The 14,685-nt window shown below is 44.9% G+C and overlaps 1 protein-coding gene across 3 annotated transcripts in view; it reads left to right on the top strand.

Moving 5' to 3' along the window:
• Positions 1-14,685, top strand: part of LOC147750815 (uncharacterized) — a 702,597-nt gene that overhangs the window by 307,429 nt on the left and 380,483 nt on the right. For all 3 annotated transcript variants that reach the window (XM_086937011.1, XM_086937002.1, XM_086937022.1), the window contains one exon: positions 5,603-5,878. In XM_086937011.1, coding sequence (XP_086793137.1) covers positions 5,603-5,878 — 276 coding nt within the window. The remainder of the gene's footprint in view (positions 1-5,602; positions 5,879-14,685) is intronic.

Here is a 14,685-nt window from a genome sequence, read left to right as displayed (position 1 = left end):
TGCATAGTGCATAGTTTAAAATCCATGTCTATATAGACGCAATCAAATAGCAATTATTTGTGCAAAATACGCAGTATTGTAAACATCTCATATTGCATCTATTCCTATTATGTGCAAATCCACGCTGTTTGTAAACATATGCCTCATAGCAGCATATTTATAGGGCAAGGACTCCGTAGTATAGAAAACCACGAACTACTAATGTCGCATATCCGATTTTATAATATATTTTAGGGAAAACATCAAATGCCTATTGTCTATGTCCTCAAAAAACTAGTGTTACCCAAAAAGAATAATAATCTAAAATGATATAGTTTCAAACCACCATGAATCACTGTCCATACCGGGAAAAAGAATTAAGTGCATAGACCAAACAAGGAGATTTTAAAATTAATCATATGGGGATGGGCGGCGGGCCACCAAGACTCATTTGCCAAAGCAATTTAGTGAACGGGCCAGTACAAGACCTAATTACAGAAACACATGCAGATCCTCTGTATTATTAAGTCCATTAGGGGATCTGCTATCCAGCTCAAGAATATAATGAGATTCCATTCTTCTCAGCATCTTAACCCTATCTCCGCCCCTTCTTGGTTTTTCTATTGCAGAGATAACATAGTAAGACAGGCACTACAAATTATTGTTATGAACAGCCCTGAAGTGCCTGGCCACCGGGTAAGCTGAGTCATTATTTACGATGGCTCGTAAGTGCTGAAGAATTCTAACATGCACCGGCTGTCGTGTACTCCCGACATATCTCAACGCGCATGTGCAAGTTAGAACATAGATAGCGAATTCCGTTTTGCAATTGTATTGACCCATGATCTGAATTGGGTCAGGACTAAACGGCGTATAATACTGCCGTGTACTTTTACCAAATTTGCAGGCCCTGCAGGAGGTGCAGCGTTTAAAACCTGATCTGGATTTCATCCATTCCTGTTTCTTCCTGAGTTCTGGGAAGTCATGGCAGATATGGGACTTAAGTGAGGGGCCCTTCCTGAAGGTAACAACAGGCGCTTCTGAAAGTTGGGGTTTAAGTACTGGATCAGTTTTCAGGACTGGCCATCTCTTAGTTACAATAGATCTTATTTGTCTGGCCTGCCTGCTGTAAGAGGTTATGAACCTGGAAGTCGTGGTATTTTCATCCATCGTTTCCGAAGGCTCACCAGTGTTTTTTGTCTCCATTAAAGAAGCACGGGATCTGCATTTGGTTTTTTCCACTGCTGTTTTTAACACTGATTCACGATAACCTCTTTCTCGAAACCTGTCCAGTGCTTCATCAGTACAGATTTTAAGATCAGATTCTGTGCTGCAGATTCTCTTAATTCTTAGGAGCTCGCCCAAAGGGATATTATCAACCACATGCCGTGGGTGCGCACTGCTGGCATGAAGGATGCTGTTGCCAGCAGTGCTTTTCCGGTGTAGTTTTGTGGCTAGCTGTCCATTATGAATGAAGACTTTCACATCTAAAAAGTCAGCCTCACAGTCACTGATTGAACTCGTGAATTTTAGATTTTCGTTGTTATTGATGGAATTAATAAACATTTCTGCACTGTCATGATCCCCCTGCCATAACATAAAAACGTCATCAATATAACGGAGCCAAAGCATATATATATATATATATATATATATATATATATATATATATATCTAGCAGCCCATCCCGACGTCCGGGAGCAATTAGGATTCAGGGCCCCCGCCCGCCCCGACGTTGTCCGTGGGGCCCCCGGAGCCCTCCTCCATATATTGCAGTATTATACCTCTGTTTACTTTGTACTCTTTTGTAACCTGCACACGTCACTTTTTCCTCCTCATACCTCTGTTTACTTTCTACGCTTTTGTAACCTGCACACGTCACTTTTTCCTCCTGTAATGCACCGTTTGGCTCACTTATGTAATGCTCCGTTTGTTTCCTCTTGCTACCTGCACACGTCACTTTTTCCTCCTATACCTCTTTGTTTACTTTCTACGCTTTTGTAACCTGCACACGTAACTTTTTCCTCCTGTAATGCACCGTTTGGCTCACTTTTGTAATGCTCCGTTTGCTTCCTCTTGCTCACGATGTACGCTTTTGTAACCTGCACACGTAACTTTTTCCTCCTGTAATGCACTGTTTGGCTCACTTTTGTAATGCTCCGTTTGCTTCCTCTTGCTCACGATTGTCATTTTTGCTTCATTTTTCCACCGCTCCTAACTAATTAAATAAATACCCTACCTCATCCGCCGCTCACCGCTCCTCCCCGCCTGTTCGCCGCTCCTCCCCGCCTGTTCGCCGCTCCTCACGGCCTGTATGCTGCTCCTCCCCGCGCCATGTCTGCCGGTCCTCCTCGCGCTCCTAGACGCCGCTCCTCCCCGCGTACTTCACGTCCGCACGCACGTCGCAGCCGGCGCTTCTTCCAAGGGACTACTTTTTTTTCGGTAAATTTTTTAAATAACGTATATTTATTACGTTTATATAGCCTATGTCCATCTGCACACCCTGACGATTACAACGATGTATCGGGTGTGCGGATTGGCGCTATGGTTCCCGAGTTTACCCGCCTCAAAGGTTCAAAGTTCTTCCTTTATAATAGTAGTGTATATATATATATATATATATATATATATATATATATATATATATATATATATATTCTCCACAGCCTTTTCCTTCACAGAAAAGCTCGCACTCGGGATGAGTTTAACCACAGTTTATTCCAGCAAAGTAACGCGTTTCGACAGCAAGGACTGTCTTGATCACACAATTGCATATTGGAACAGGAAGTCCATACATAGGTATACAACACTAAGGAAGGACTAAAAGTTAGATAACTAGTGTCCAAATCCTAGTATGGCAGCCATCTTGTAATGGTGTATATACATAGGTGATATCACAGTCCTACCCCGTTTTATTTCCTTATATATATGTATAACCAACTAAAAAGTATGTTATGTACATAATCTTTGTATATACTGGAATTTCATATATATACATATTGTACAATTTAGCAGACATGGATAACGCATTTTTTCGACAGTGTCTTAATACTATCGTGAATCCTGTTATCTGCTAATTCACATCTATATGTACAAAGACTACAAAGGGTATACTGTGTACAGTCTACCTAAACTTTGAAAACAGCTGTACTATATACATTGAGTTCATATATACACTATTTACACGAAATTCAGTATGACAGTCGGGTCTATTTACATGACTGCCCAGGTGATCGTAAGTAGTGTTGGCTATGTTCGGCATAGTGCCCTAGTTCAACCAGAACCATACCATTGTAGTCTAGACAATTAGATGTGTCCCACAAATTATAATATGTATTCAACGAAAAGCCGCTACACATACAAAGAATACCTATAAACGCTTCCTGTATCAATAAAGAGAAGAAAATGTGAGGAAAAATATAAGTGCATAATTTAGAATAATTCTTTAACTAGAAAAAGTGCAAGTTCTTATCTGATAGGCAGGACCCTTGGGAGAAAGGGGTAGGTTATCAGGGACGGATGCAACAGTCCACTACTCAAGTAACCTGTCCTTTCTTCCTATAAGTGAAATAAAATAAAATATTTTTACAATAGAATTCAAAGAAACACGAAAAACATGTTACAGATTAAATAAAATAAACTGGCAGTTAGCAGGTCAATGAAATGTGGGGGACCCAGACCAAACATTAATCTTTTAAATGATAGGCAAGTTCTTTGTCCAAATTATGACCTTTTGGATATTTGGTCTCGAGATTAATTATCCACTTTGATTCGCGTTTCCGAAGGGCAAGAGTTCTATTACCACCCCTAGGACCCATGTGGACTTGTTCCAAAGCAAAAAAAACTTAACAATATGCTATTGGAGCGATGAAAAAGTTCGAAGTGTCTCGCTATGGGGTAGTGGGGGTCATTGTTGGTTATCGCCCGCATATGTTCAAGAACTCTTTTTTTGGTCATAAGTGTAGTGCTCCCCACATATTTCATCTTACACGGGCACATCAGTACATATACACAAAAGGTGGAACTACAGGTCAGAAATTGCTCAATGTTTTTAGGAGTGTCAAGACCAGGAATGGAAACAGATTTAACCATACTGCTGATACGGCAGGCTTTACAATCCCACAAGGGTAGAAGCCCTTAAGTTGGTGATCATTTATTATTGTTCTAGATGTAACATCATTGCGAACAATGATGTCTCTAATGCTTCTACCTTTTCTATAGGTGATTTGAGGCCTGCGTGGTATACTGGGACCGATGATGAGGTCACTAGTCAGTACGTCCCATTTGTCAGCTAGTATTTTAAATATTTCAGTTGAATTACTGTTGACAGTAAATATTGCCCTCAAAGTAACTTCAGAATCCTGGTTGTGGTTTTGGGTGTTAGAATCATCATTGGAATTCAATAGTGAATTACATTCTACACTCATAACTCTTTCTTTTGCTTTATTGAGTACCCATTCAGGGTAACCTCTCTCTCTGAATCTGGATATCATAATGTCCATCTCATTTTTAAAGGCAGAGATGGTACTACAATTTCTTCTTGCCCTCAGCAGCTCACCGTAAGGAATACTCCTCTTAAGAGTATCCGGATGGCTGCTGAGGGCATGAAGAAGAGTATTACCAGATTTAGAAAGTCAATGGAGGTGCCACTAATCTGACTCGTCAATTTGATGTTATAGTTGTTGGTGTTCAGGATGTTAACACTTCACCATGGTAGTACTAGTCGTGGGTCCTGATATGAATAAATCATAACTTGAACTTTGGAGTCTCTTCTTGGATTACTTTAAATGTAGTTTCCCAACTACACTGACAGAACTGGAACTGGTTTATAAACAGCTGATGTAGGACTGTAGGATGGTCTAATGTTAATTTCGACTCTTGTAATTGATTTAATAACTCTAATCTGAAAGGTTATACACCTTTTTCGTATTTTATAGAGAATACGCCCAGTGTTACGATGCTCTCAAGTGTCTAGTTCACATTAAAAAAGGAATAGATAAAAATTAAAGTGCACTGTAGTAATACCAAAATTACGGCAATTACATTTTTGTAGCATTTTCAATTGTATGCTTTTGAGTCGTTTACAATGTTTTAACATGTCAAGGTAAATGTATTTATAACCATAGATCTGAAACCCACGGATCGGGACTTTGGTGGTTTCAGAATAAGAGGTGATGTGAGCTGATAAGACCAAATCAGTTAATGAACAGTTTGTAAAGCTTGAAGTTGAAGGTGTGTGGGCAGGACTCCCATTGAATCCTGGTTACTAAAAGACAATTAAGTAAAAACCCGTGTTGCAATAAAAAAGTTTTTTACCATAGTTCTTAATTTTATAATTAAGATTCCAGAATGTGTAATGGAAAAAGACGCACTACTACAGAATGTGTATCGGTTTTATATTTTATTAGCTTCATTGATTTACAGCAAGAGAATATTTCTGAGACCGTGTTTACCTAATGATATGCAGGGGAGTTAGAAAATGGGGGACACGTAGTCCAGACTTCTATAGAAATGAATTGGTCCATAAGCTTGATGTGCTTGTCACGTGCATAGCTGATAGAAGCTCGAATATTTGTACACTGCCACCTTTATTTAATCGACTCAAATCTTCTCTTAATACCAGGTCCCAGTTCAATATCAGCACTGAAAATCCATCTGTACGGGAAAGGAACTCTGCCTGTAGTCACCTGGAAATCTCTTTCAGGGCCCAATGCTACGTTTGGCTATCGACTTCGTGAAACCGCAAATGATACAGTGGAAGTTGGTGAAGCTTCTACCACAACTATGCTGCTCAAAAACGTGAAAAATAATACAGAATATTTCTTAGAAGTATTTGAAAATTGCCTGGGAGAACTGGGAAAACCGGCATCTATCAAATTTGTTTCGTACTATATTGAAAGTAAGCATTATTTTTATTCATATTTATACAGACACAACTAACAAATGCACATGAAACTATTATTTTAAATCCATCTTTATTAAAATGATAAAATCTACCCGGAGCTCCTCGTGTTTTAATTTCTGGGTCTCTCTGGAACACCTAAAGCAGCAATAATCTAAATGTGTTCAAAAGCTGAAATCTTGGAAAACTGTTCTACTGTTCTCCTAGTCCGCTTCTTTCAAAACACTCCTTGCGAAGCAAGATTCCTCTGTTCTGACGAGCACACCTGAAATATATGCAGAATTTCGGAATACATTTTTTTTTGATCACCAGGTCTTCATAACAGGCATTATGGCCTTCTAATCGATGATGAATAGGAACAATCAATCATGACATTTGTTAAGCGCGCTACATACCCGTGAGGGTCTCAAGGCGCTGGGGGGGGGGGGGGGGGGGGCTGCTACTGATTGAAGAGCCAGGTCTTGAGAAGTCTTCTGAAGGCCAGTAGATCTTGGGTCTGCCGTAGGTTGGTGGGGAGGATGTTTCAGGCCTTGGCGGCGAGGTAGGAGAAGGATCTGCCACCGGCGGTCGTTCTTCGGATGCGGGGGACTGTGGCGAGGGCGAGGCCGGCGGAGCGGAACTTGCGGGTAGGGGTGTAGAAGCTGAGTCATCGGTTGAAGTACGCCGGGCCGGCGTTGTGGAGGGCCTTGTGTGCATGGATGAGGAGCTTGAAGGTTATCCTCTTGTTGACGGGGAGCCAGTGTAGGTCTCTCAGGTGGGGTGTGGTGTGGTTGCTGCAGGGGATGTCGAGGATCAGTCACACCGAGGCATTCTGGATGCGTTGCAGCCGTCTCAGGAGCTTGGTTGACGTTCCTGCGTAGAGGGCGTTTCCCTAGTCCAGCCTGCTGGTGACGAGGGCCTGGGTGACTGCTCTTCTTGTTTCGGTGGGCATCCACTTGAAGATCCTGCTGAGCATTCGGAGGGTGTTGAAGCAGGAAGAGGAGACGGTGTTGACCTGTTTAGACATGGAGAGGGTGGAGTCGAGGATGACCCCCAGGTTGAGGGTGTGGTCGGTGGGTGTCGGGGCTGTTCCCAGTGATGTTGGCCACCAGGAGTCGTCCCAGGCTGAAGGGATGGAGACTAGAATGAGGACCTCTGTCTATTCCGAGTTCAGCTTCAGTCGGCTGTTCTTCATCCATTCTGCGACGGCCTTCATTCCTTTGTGGAGGTTGGTTTTGGCGATGTGAGGGTCTTTGGTGAGGGAGATGATCAGCTGGGTGTCGTCGGCGTAGGAGATTATATTTAGGTTGTGCTGTCTGGCGACCTGGGCGAGGGGTGCCATGTAGATGTTAAACAGCATTGAGCTTAGGGAAGAGCCCTGGGGAACGTCGCAGATGACCTTGGTTGCGGTGGAGCGGAAGGGTGGGAGGCGGACGCACTGAGTTCTGCCAGAGAGTAGGGATGTGGTCCAGTCCAGGGCCTTCTCTTGGATCCCGGCGCTGTGTAGGCGTGTTCGTAGTGTGCGGTGGCAGACTGTGTCGAAGGCTGCTGACCGGTCCAGGCGGATGAGGGCTGCTGTTTGCCCGTTGTCGAGCAGGGTCCTGATGTCGGTGGCGGCGATGAGGGTGGTTTCGGTGCTGTGGTTGCTGCGGAAACTGGACTGGGATGGGTCCAGGATGTTGTCCTCGAGGTAGCAGGTCAGTTGTTTGTTGACGATTTTCTTGGAGACCTTCGCCGGTAACGGGAGCAGGGAGATGGGACGGAAGTTCTTGAGGTCCTTGGGGTCCGCCTTGGGCTTCTTGAGTAAGGCGTTGATCTCAGCGTGCTTCCAGCTCTCCGGGAAGGTTGCTGTCTTGAAGGAAATGTTGATAGCTTTCCGGAGATTGGGAGCAATGATTGTGCTGGCTTTGTTGAAGACGTGGTGTGGGCATGGGTCAGACGGGGATCCGGAATGGACGGAGTTCATAATCTTTATGGTGTCATCGCCGTTGATGTTGGACCAGGTGATCAGGCGCTGGTGGTCGTGGGGCTGGAGCTCTCGGTTGTTGGCGTGGGAGTCATGGGCTTGAAGCTGTTGTGGATGTCGGCGATCTTGCGGTGGAAGAAGGTGGCAAGTGAGTCGCACAGGTGCTGCGAAGGGGGTATGTCGTTGGTGTTGGAGCTGGGGTTGAAGAGTTCCTTCACGATGCTGAAGAGCTCTTTGCTGTTGTATGCATTGTTATCCAGGCGGTCCTTGAATGCGGTCCTCTTGGCGGTTCTGATGAGTTGATGGTGTCTGAGGGTGGCGTTCTTGACGGCTGTGTATTTGTTTGTTGATCGTTCGCGGAGCCAGTTCTTCTCCAATTTCCAGCATGTACGCTTGGAGGCCTGGAGGTCTTCAGTGAACCAGGTGGCTTTCTTGCTGGTGTGGCTGGTGGAGGATGTCTTGAGAGGAGCGAGAGTGTTGGCGCAGTCGTTGATCCACTGTCCGAGGTTGAGGGCGGCAGTGTTGGGCTCAGTGGGGTCAGCTGGTGGGCTCTGGGAGAGGGTGGTGACTAGCTGCTCTTTGGTGACTTTGCCCCAGCAGCGACGAGGCATCTGTTGGGGGAGGTGATGTGTGGTGGGCTTCCTGAAGGTGAAATGGACGCAGCGGTGGTCAGTCCAGTGGGGTTCGGTGGTGTCGTTGAAGGAGACGTGGGGGCTTGCAGAGAAGATTGGGTCAAGTGTGTGACCGGGGGCGTGGGTGGGTGTTCTCACAAGCTGTCTGAGTCTGAGGTTGTCGATCAGGGTGGCTGAGTTGACATTGTTGTTGTTCTCGAGGTGGAAGTTCAGGACCCCGAGGAGGATGTAGTCTGTGGAGGCGAGGGTGTGGATGCTGATGATGTCGGCGAAGGAGTCGCTGAACTGTGGTCTGGGTCCAGGGGATGTGTAGATGAGGGTTCCTCTGAGGGTGGTGTTGGGGTCAGTGTGGATCTGGAAGTGCAGGTGTTCAGCGGTGCGGAGGGTGTCGTCGGTGTTGGTTGAGACTCTGAGGGTGTTCTTGTGGACGATGGCAATTCCACCTCTCACCAGCTCATTAAAAAAAAAACCCTGGTTTTATTCTATTACTTTAGCATACAATGTATAATCCTAGAACCTTCCAGAAGATGACAAAAACAATGCAATGACATTAAATTAATTTGCAGGGTGGAATGTGCTGCCTGAATTAATATTTAGGGCCGTACAATAGTTACAAACTTCATTAGAACTTTCAATAATGTTGGTGAACATTTTCATAAAGTGGTTGATAATCCAAAAAGATTCTTGTTTTTTTGTGTTGCCATTACCCAATTTAGTATTCATACCTGTTGAGCTTCAGACTACTCACAGATCCATGAAGTATGTACCTTCTTTCATTGTGTTATTCTGGTTGTGCTTTTTTGTCCTCATACTGCTGACATTACACTTAAAGAAAACTTGCCGCTCAGAAGGCAGTACCATATTGCCGCATAGTTGCATCTTTCCTCACGAACGTATTTAACCAGTGGGACATAAGTCCAGAAAGGTGGAATAATGATCCGAGAGGAAGGATACCAAATCCACTTTCTCACCTCTGAAAGGGATACCTGCCATGGTGATCATAGCCCACACTACCTCTGCAGCCACCAGTGCAAAAGTGCCCACACCGCAGAACTCAGATCAATATCCACACCAGTTTCAACCAGTCATCCAGAGAAGGGGGAGCCTATTGAATCCACTTCATACACACACAGCTGAACATATGCCAAAAGCTCCAGTTAGAAAAGCCACATTTGAGCTAGTCTGCTGTATAGTGTATGATATGGCGAATACCAAAAATACCTATAGCTCTGGTAGAGAAGTGGAAATATTCTGTAAGGCCCTGAAAATTGCTGCAAATTTGCCTGTTCTTGGTGCAGGAGTGGAAATATTCCTGTATAGCCAGCTGTGCAACTGAGTCTTTCCTACACTTTGCAGGTGAGAAAGTTGAGCTAAAGGAATTTGGTTGGTGTTTGTAGGCAGGCAACTGAGATGAAGATCTAATCTGACAGCATCTTGTTAGTTGATGTAATTCTATCTGGCTGGTAACTGAGAATCATCTAACTCTGTAATGCTTACAAGGAGGAATATCCATTCCTATAAGATACAATAGAGGTTTTTGACTTTGCACACTGTGAAGGAAACTAATCCTTTATTGTCCATGGTGATGGTAAGTATCCTTCATGCCCCTGTTAATTTTTCCGGAACGAGCATGTAACTGAATGAATTTAGTGCATCAGCTTGGTTTGTGGTAATCTAATCGGATGCACTAGGGCGGTAAGTATCCCGGGTGCCCTGGTGATTTTTGATGCATGTACTTGGGAAGTTTTTGGCGACTATTTAGGGCAAAGCGATACAAAAGGGGATGATGGACGGAGCGTTTGAGCAAATCAAACACTCACCCCCAGTCAACTGATCAGGTTGAATCCATCACCATTCTTTAGCTCACTCCGCCACCCCAGTTCAGACATGGCCATATGCAAATCAGGCTGACCCTGATCCTCATGGGAACAGTCCAGCCTGAACTGCCAAGCCATGTCTTCCCTGGACCGGAAACCAGCATCCTGGGACCGGTTTCGGATTCATAATCCTCATCAGCCAGGCTATCTTGAATCCAGTGGCAAAGTGAGCAAGGGACTCACATCTGAGCATACCCTGCCAACTTAGGGCGAACAAAGCGATACAAAAGGGGATGATGGACAGAGCGTTTGAGCAAATCAAACACTCACCCCCAGTCAACTGATCTGGGTTTAATCCATCACCATTCTTTAGCTCACTCCGCCACCCCAGTTCAGACATGGCCATATGCAAATCAGTCTGACCCTGTGCCTCATGGGAACAGACTATTAGGGGCAACCAGGTAGTAAGTAGCCCAGTTCCCTATGCCCGTGGTGTGTTGTACATGGTAATCGCGCATGTGTGGTCGGTGGGAGTGGGTAAGTATCCCCGCCAAAACAGCTCGCATACGAGAGGTCTTGCTGCAGCTCGGGATTACCCGGGCTCATCGGTATCTCGCCGGGTGCGGAGATGTGAAGGAAAGATCGAAGTGTAGCCGCGGGAACTTTTCAATCCAGCAAACGCAAGTGACTGGCATTTTGACCTATTTTCGATCCCCGGCGCTGATGGCAGCTCAGTCCAGCGCTTGTGAGGATAGCTCGCTTAATCTCCCCGACTGCCCTTAGGAGTAATTAGTTTGCGCTTTACAATATGCCAGGGTCTCTGGTATATGGGGTTTGAAGGCGGGTGGAGGAAGGTTACAGCAATACCCCAAAGTTTAAAGGGATGGCAGTTTGCTAAAGACGTTTCTCTCATTCCACGTAATGCTTTCGTTGGTTCACAGGCGTCTACGGCCAACATGGCTCCAAAGTGTGCACCGGTCACCAAGGACACACCAGTCAGTTTCGGTCGCTCCGAATACTGTGGAAGGTAGCTAAGACATGGGGCATAGAATGGGTCCTCCAAAAGTTGTCACAGGAGCCGGAAGAGGGTCCTCAGCAGGATGCCCCATTGCCTTAGCGGCAGAGAAAGGTCCCTGCTCAGTTCAAGGAAGCCTTCCAGGAACCCCTTAAGAAGGGGTTGCATGCGGCCATGCCAGGTGAGGTGGCAATAGCGGATCGGCCCCTGGTGGCCACGAACAAGAGCCAAGCACGCAGGTGCAGGTAGTGAGTGGGGGACAAAGCGAGCAGGGGAATTTGGTACCTGCTCCCGTAGCACAGGACATGGGCTTAGCTCAGTCTGGAGAGTCCTCCCAATACACTACTCCTCCTGCAATGAGTTCAACCATGCCCCCCCTGAGGGCACGACGGCACAAGTCTGGTTAGAGGGGGCGGGGGGGCGGACCTGCTGGTGGTCGTGGACTCTCCTGCCCCACCGGGATGCCTGGGTGTGTGTTAAGAAATTTTGGGGGTGCCCTGTGGTCAGGTACCCCAGTGGGGCCAAGGCAATATATGGTACCCTGGTGGTAGTATCGCTGGAAATAAGGGCTAAAAATGTACTTGCAATAAAATGACTGCTGGTCGATGTGTTGCATCAGTGCGGTCGGAAACCCTGAGTGGAACCCAGGGGCTAGTGCAAGTTGGGGCCTGCTGGCACAGCGAGCTGTGAGCACAGCATTAGGTTGTAAATAGAATTAGGTAGGTAGCAGGACACGTCTTCAGGTAATTAAGATGGATTTATTAAGTTACATAGAATAAGACAGCAGAGCAGTAAAACCTCGCAGCTGACCAGACCAACTGCCAAGGCTGGAATCAACACACACCAGATAGAACACTCTTAGGTTAGAAGATAGAAACACTAAGAAAGGACTACAGATACCAAGTAGCCATATTGAACCAAGTAAGAATATACAACACATAATGTGCATGTTGTGATGGTTAAGCCAATGTATATAATATAGATACAATCTTTTGCATAAACGTTACCTTTAATATGCTTGCATCTTCTGGGCCATTCTTAAGGTAATTGAACAGTTGTGTTTTTCACCTATGCTTGAATAATGATCAAATTAATAAAGTAAAGATATAACTAGAAATTAGTACCTTAAAGTGAAATAAAGGATTACGCCGTGAACAACAATCCGTCTTTTGTCATCCTGTGGTACAGGATTGTAGGGAGGGGGATTTAACAGCATTAGGTGGGGCGTTTCGCACGTTGTATGCATACAATATATAGCATTAGCTGTGCTGCTCCTGCTGGGTGATGAGGACCCCTGCCCATCACAAGAATTTTTTTTTTGTGGCAGCTGTGTGGAGGATAAGTTTGAAACTGCAGGCTGCTGCCAGTGCTAGCAAGTGCAATTGGAGGCCTGGGAGGAGTAGAATTCAGGGGCGGTGGGTGACATTTCAAAGTGGTGGGGCGCAAAGTGATGTGCATACAGCACCATAGCGAGCGAGCCCGAACCCCAAAAGGGGGGCTTCGGGGGGTTAACCCCCCCATGAAAATTTTGAAAAAAAAAGAAGAAAAATCTTGCATTTTCAAGCAAATTTGAGAAAGCAGGAAGGTTAATAAAGCAATTGTGAAAGTGTAGTTATTACATTAATAGATGGCATAACATAGGTAGAAGCCTATTCAGTATAACCACAGAGCTTCATGCATTCCGTCCTATTACGCTCAGGTGCTGAATTCAGACTATAAGACTTTCATGAAAATCTCAGCTCTAAGAGTAGAAGAAGTTGCACAGCAGTTGGGAAACAGCCTTCACAAAGCATTGGAAAAATGAGAGGCAATTACTTGAAAGAAAACTGAAAGCAATGCATCAAGTAGTAACTTAAAGCAATGCATCCAGCAAAACGTGCATGCAGTCAACCATACAAAAGTAAACTAAAGCAAGTGTGAACCTGTGAACCTTCACTTTGAAAGCAGGGTGCTAGTCAACAGGCCAGTCACATACATTTTAACTGAAGAATAGTACACCTCAGCATGCAGGCACCAACATAAAAGCACCAAGCAAGTCAAACAGTTTAATGAAAGAAAAATTAAAGCAATACTTCCAGCAAACTAGACAGTGACTCAAAAAGTAATCTGAAACAAGTGCACACTGAAAGGAATGCGCAGTCATAAGTCAGACATTCACATAAAAGCAACTTACCAAGACACCCAATCAATTACATGGGAAAAAACTTGAGCCAATGTACCCAGAAAACCAGACCAGCAGCCCAAAGCATCCTGTCCTGATAGGATGGCAGCTGTGCTCTTAGGGTCACCTCTCAGTTTTTTGGCAGGATTGAGCACCCCCCAGTTTTGTGCCCTGTGTGCCTGAAGGGGAGACAGGCAAAAGGGGTCATAATGGGACATCTGGCACAGCCACTTTGTAATCGAGGTCACCCACCCAGCTCAAGACTGAGTTACAGGCTGATCTTACATCTTTAAACAACCACAAGGGTCTCCAGCAAGTTGGTTCTTGAGCCAAAAGAGTCCTCCGCTCACTGGGAGTCTTTACATCGCGCCTGAGATGACATGACAATATCCCTTAATCCGGAGCAACTGTGGGGGCTGGTCTGGGTCTGACTTGGTACATCAGAACTGCCCCATTCCTTACTGCATTAAAAACATTCAACAGTTTCTGGAGTGAGATACTTGTACAAGTGGACATAAGTACACCGAAACTCTGGAACTGTCACAAGTAAGCAATCTGAAGTCTTGGCAGCTGTAAATAAACACTTTGACTGTCAGATCACCAATTAGCAATTAAAAGGCTTAAAAGCTCACAAAAAAGCTACTTAATTACTCCAAATGTGAATGTCACTTCAGACCAGCTTTCGCCTTTCCCTTTATTTTCACTCTACACACTCCAGCAGGCTGCAATCACCAGGGAGGAACACATCCAGCTCACAATTTGACTTCCCAACAATACAACCAGCAATTTACAGAGTATTGGGTTGTGACAATCAAGGGTTCACCGGTTTGGACAAATGCCAAACACCTTCACAAGCTTTCATACAATGAAATCTCCTAGCTTTCCCAGACTGCAGCCTTCAATATTTATGCTGTTCGCACACCATATGCAGAGCTCTTTTATCATGCGCAGAAGATGGTGCAGTCCTGTCACATACACACAGTCCAGGCACTGAAGAAACATTGTTCGAGCTTCGAGAGATTACTATTGAATTCCAGTGACGTCTACATTCCTTCCAAATTGTTATGAAAAATGTGAAATAAAGATGCTGTCAGCTCAAACACATTTTGTCAGTAAGCCTTTAAATTATCTTAATCAACGGAGAGCGAGGCTAAGACTCGAACAACACTTAGTGCTTTTTCTTGAGTCTCCGTTTCACATTGTGTCGTGTGCTACATGTATACATATTTATGTA

Source organism: Lissotriton vulgaris, chromosome 1_1 (genome assembly GCF_964263255.1).
Source record: "Lissotriton vulgaris chromosome 1_1, aLisVul1.2, whole genome shotgun sequence".
Classification (NCBI taxonomy): Eukaryota; Metazoa; Chordata; class Amphibia; order Caudata; family Salamandridae; genus Lissotriton; species Lissotriton vulgaris.
The sequence above is the reverse complement of the archived record's forward strand: the minus strand, read 5'-3'. Positions and strand labels throughout refer to the sequence as shown.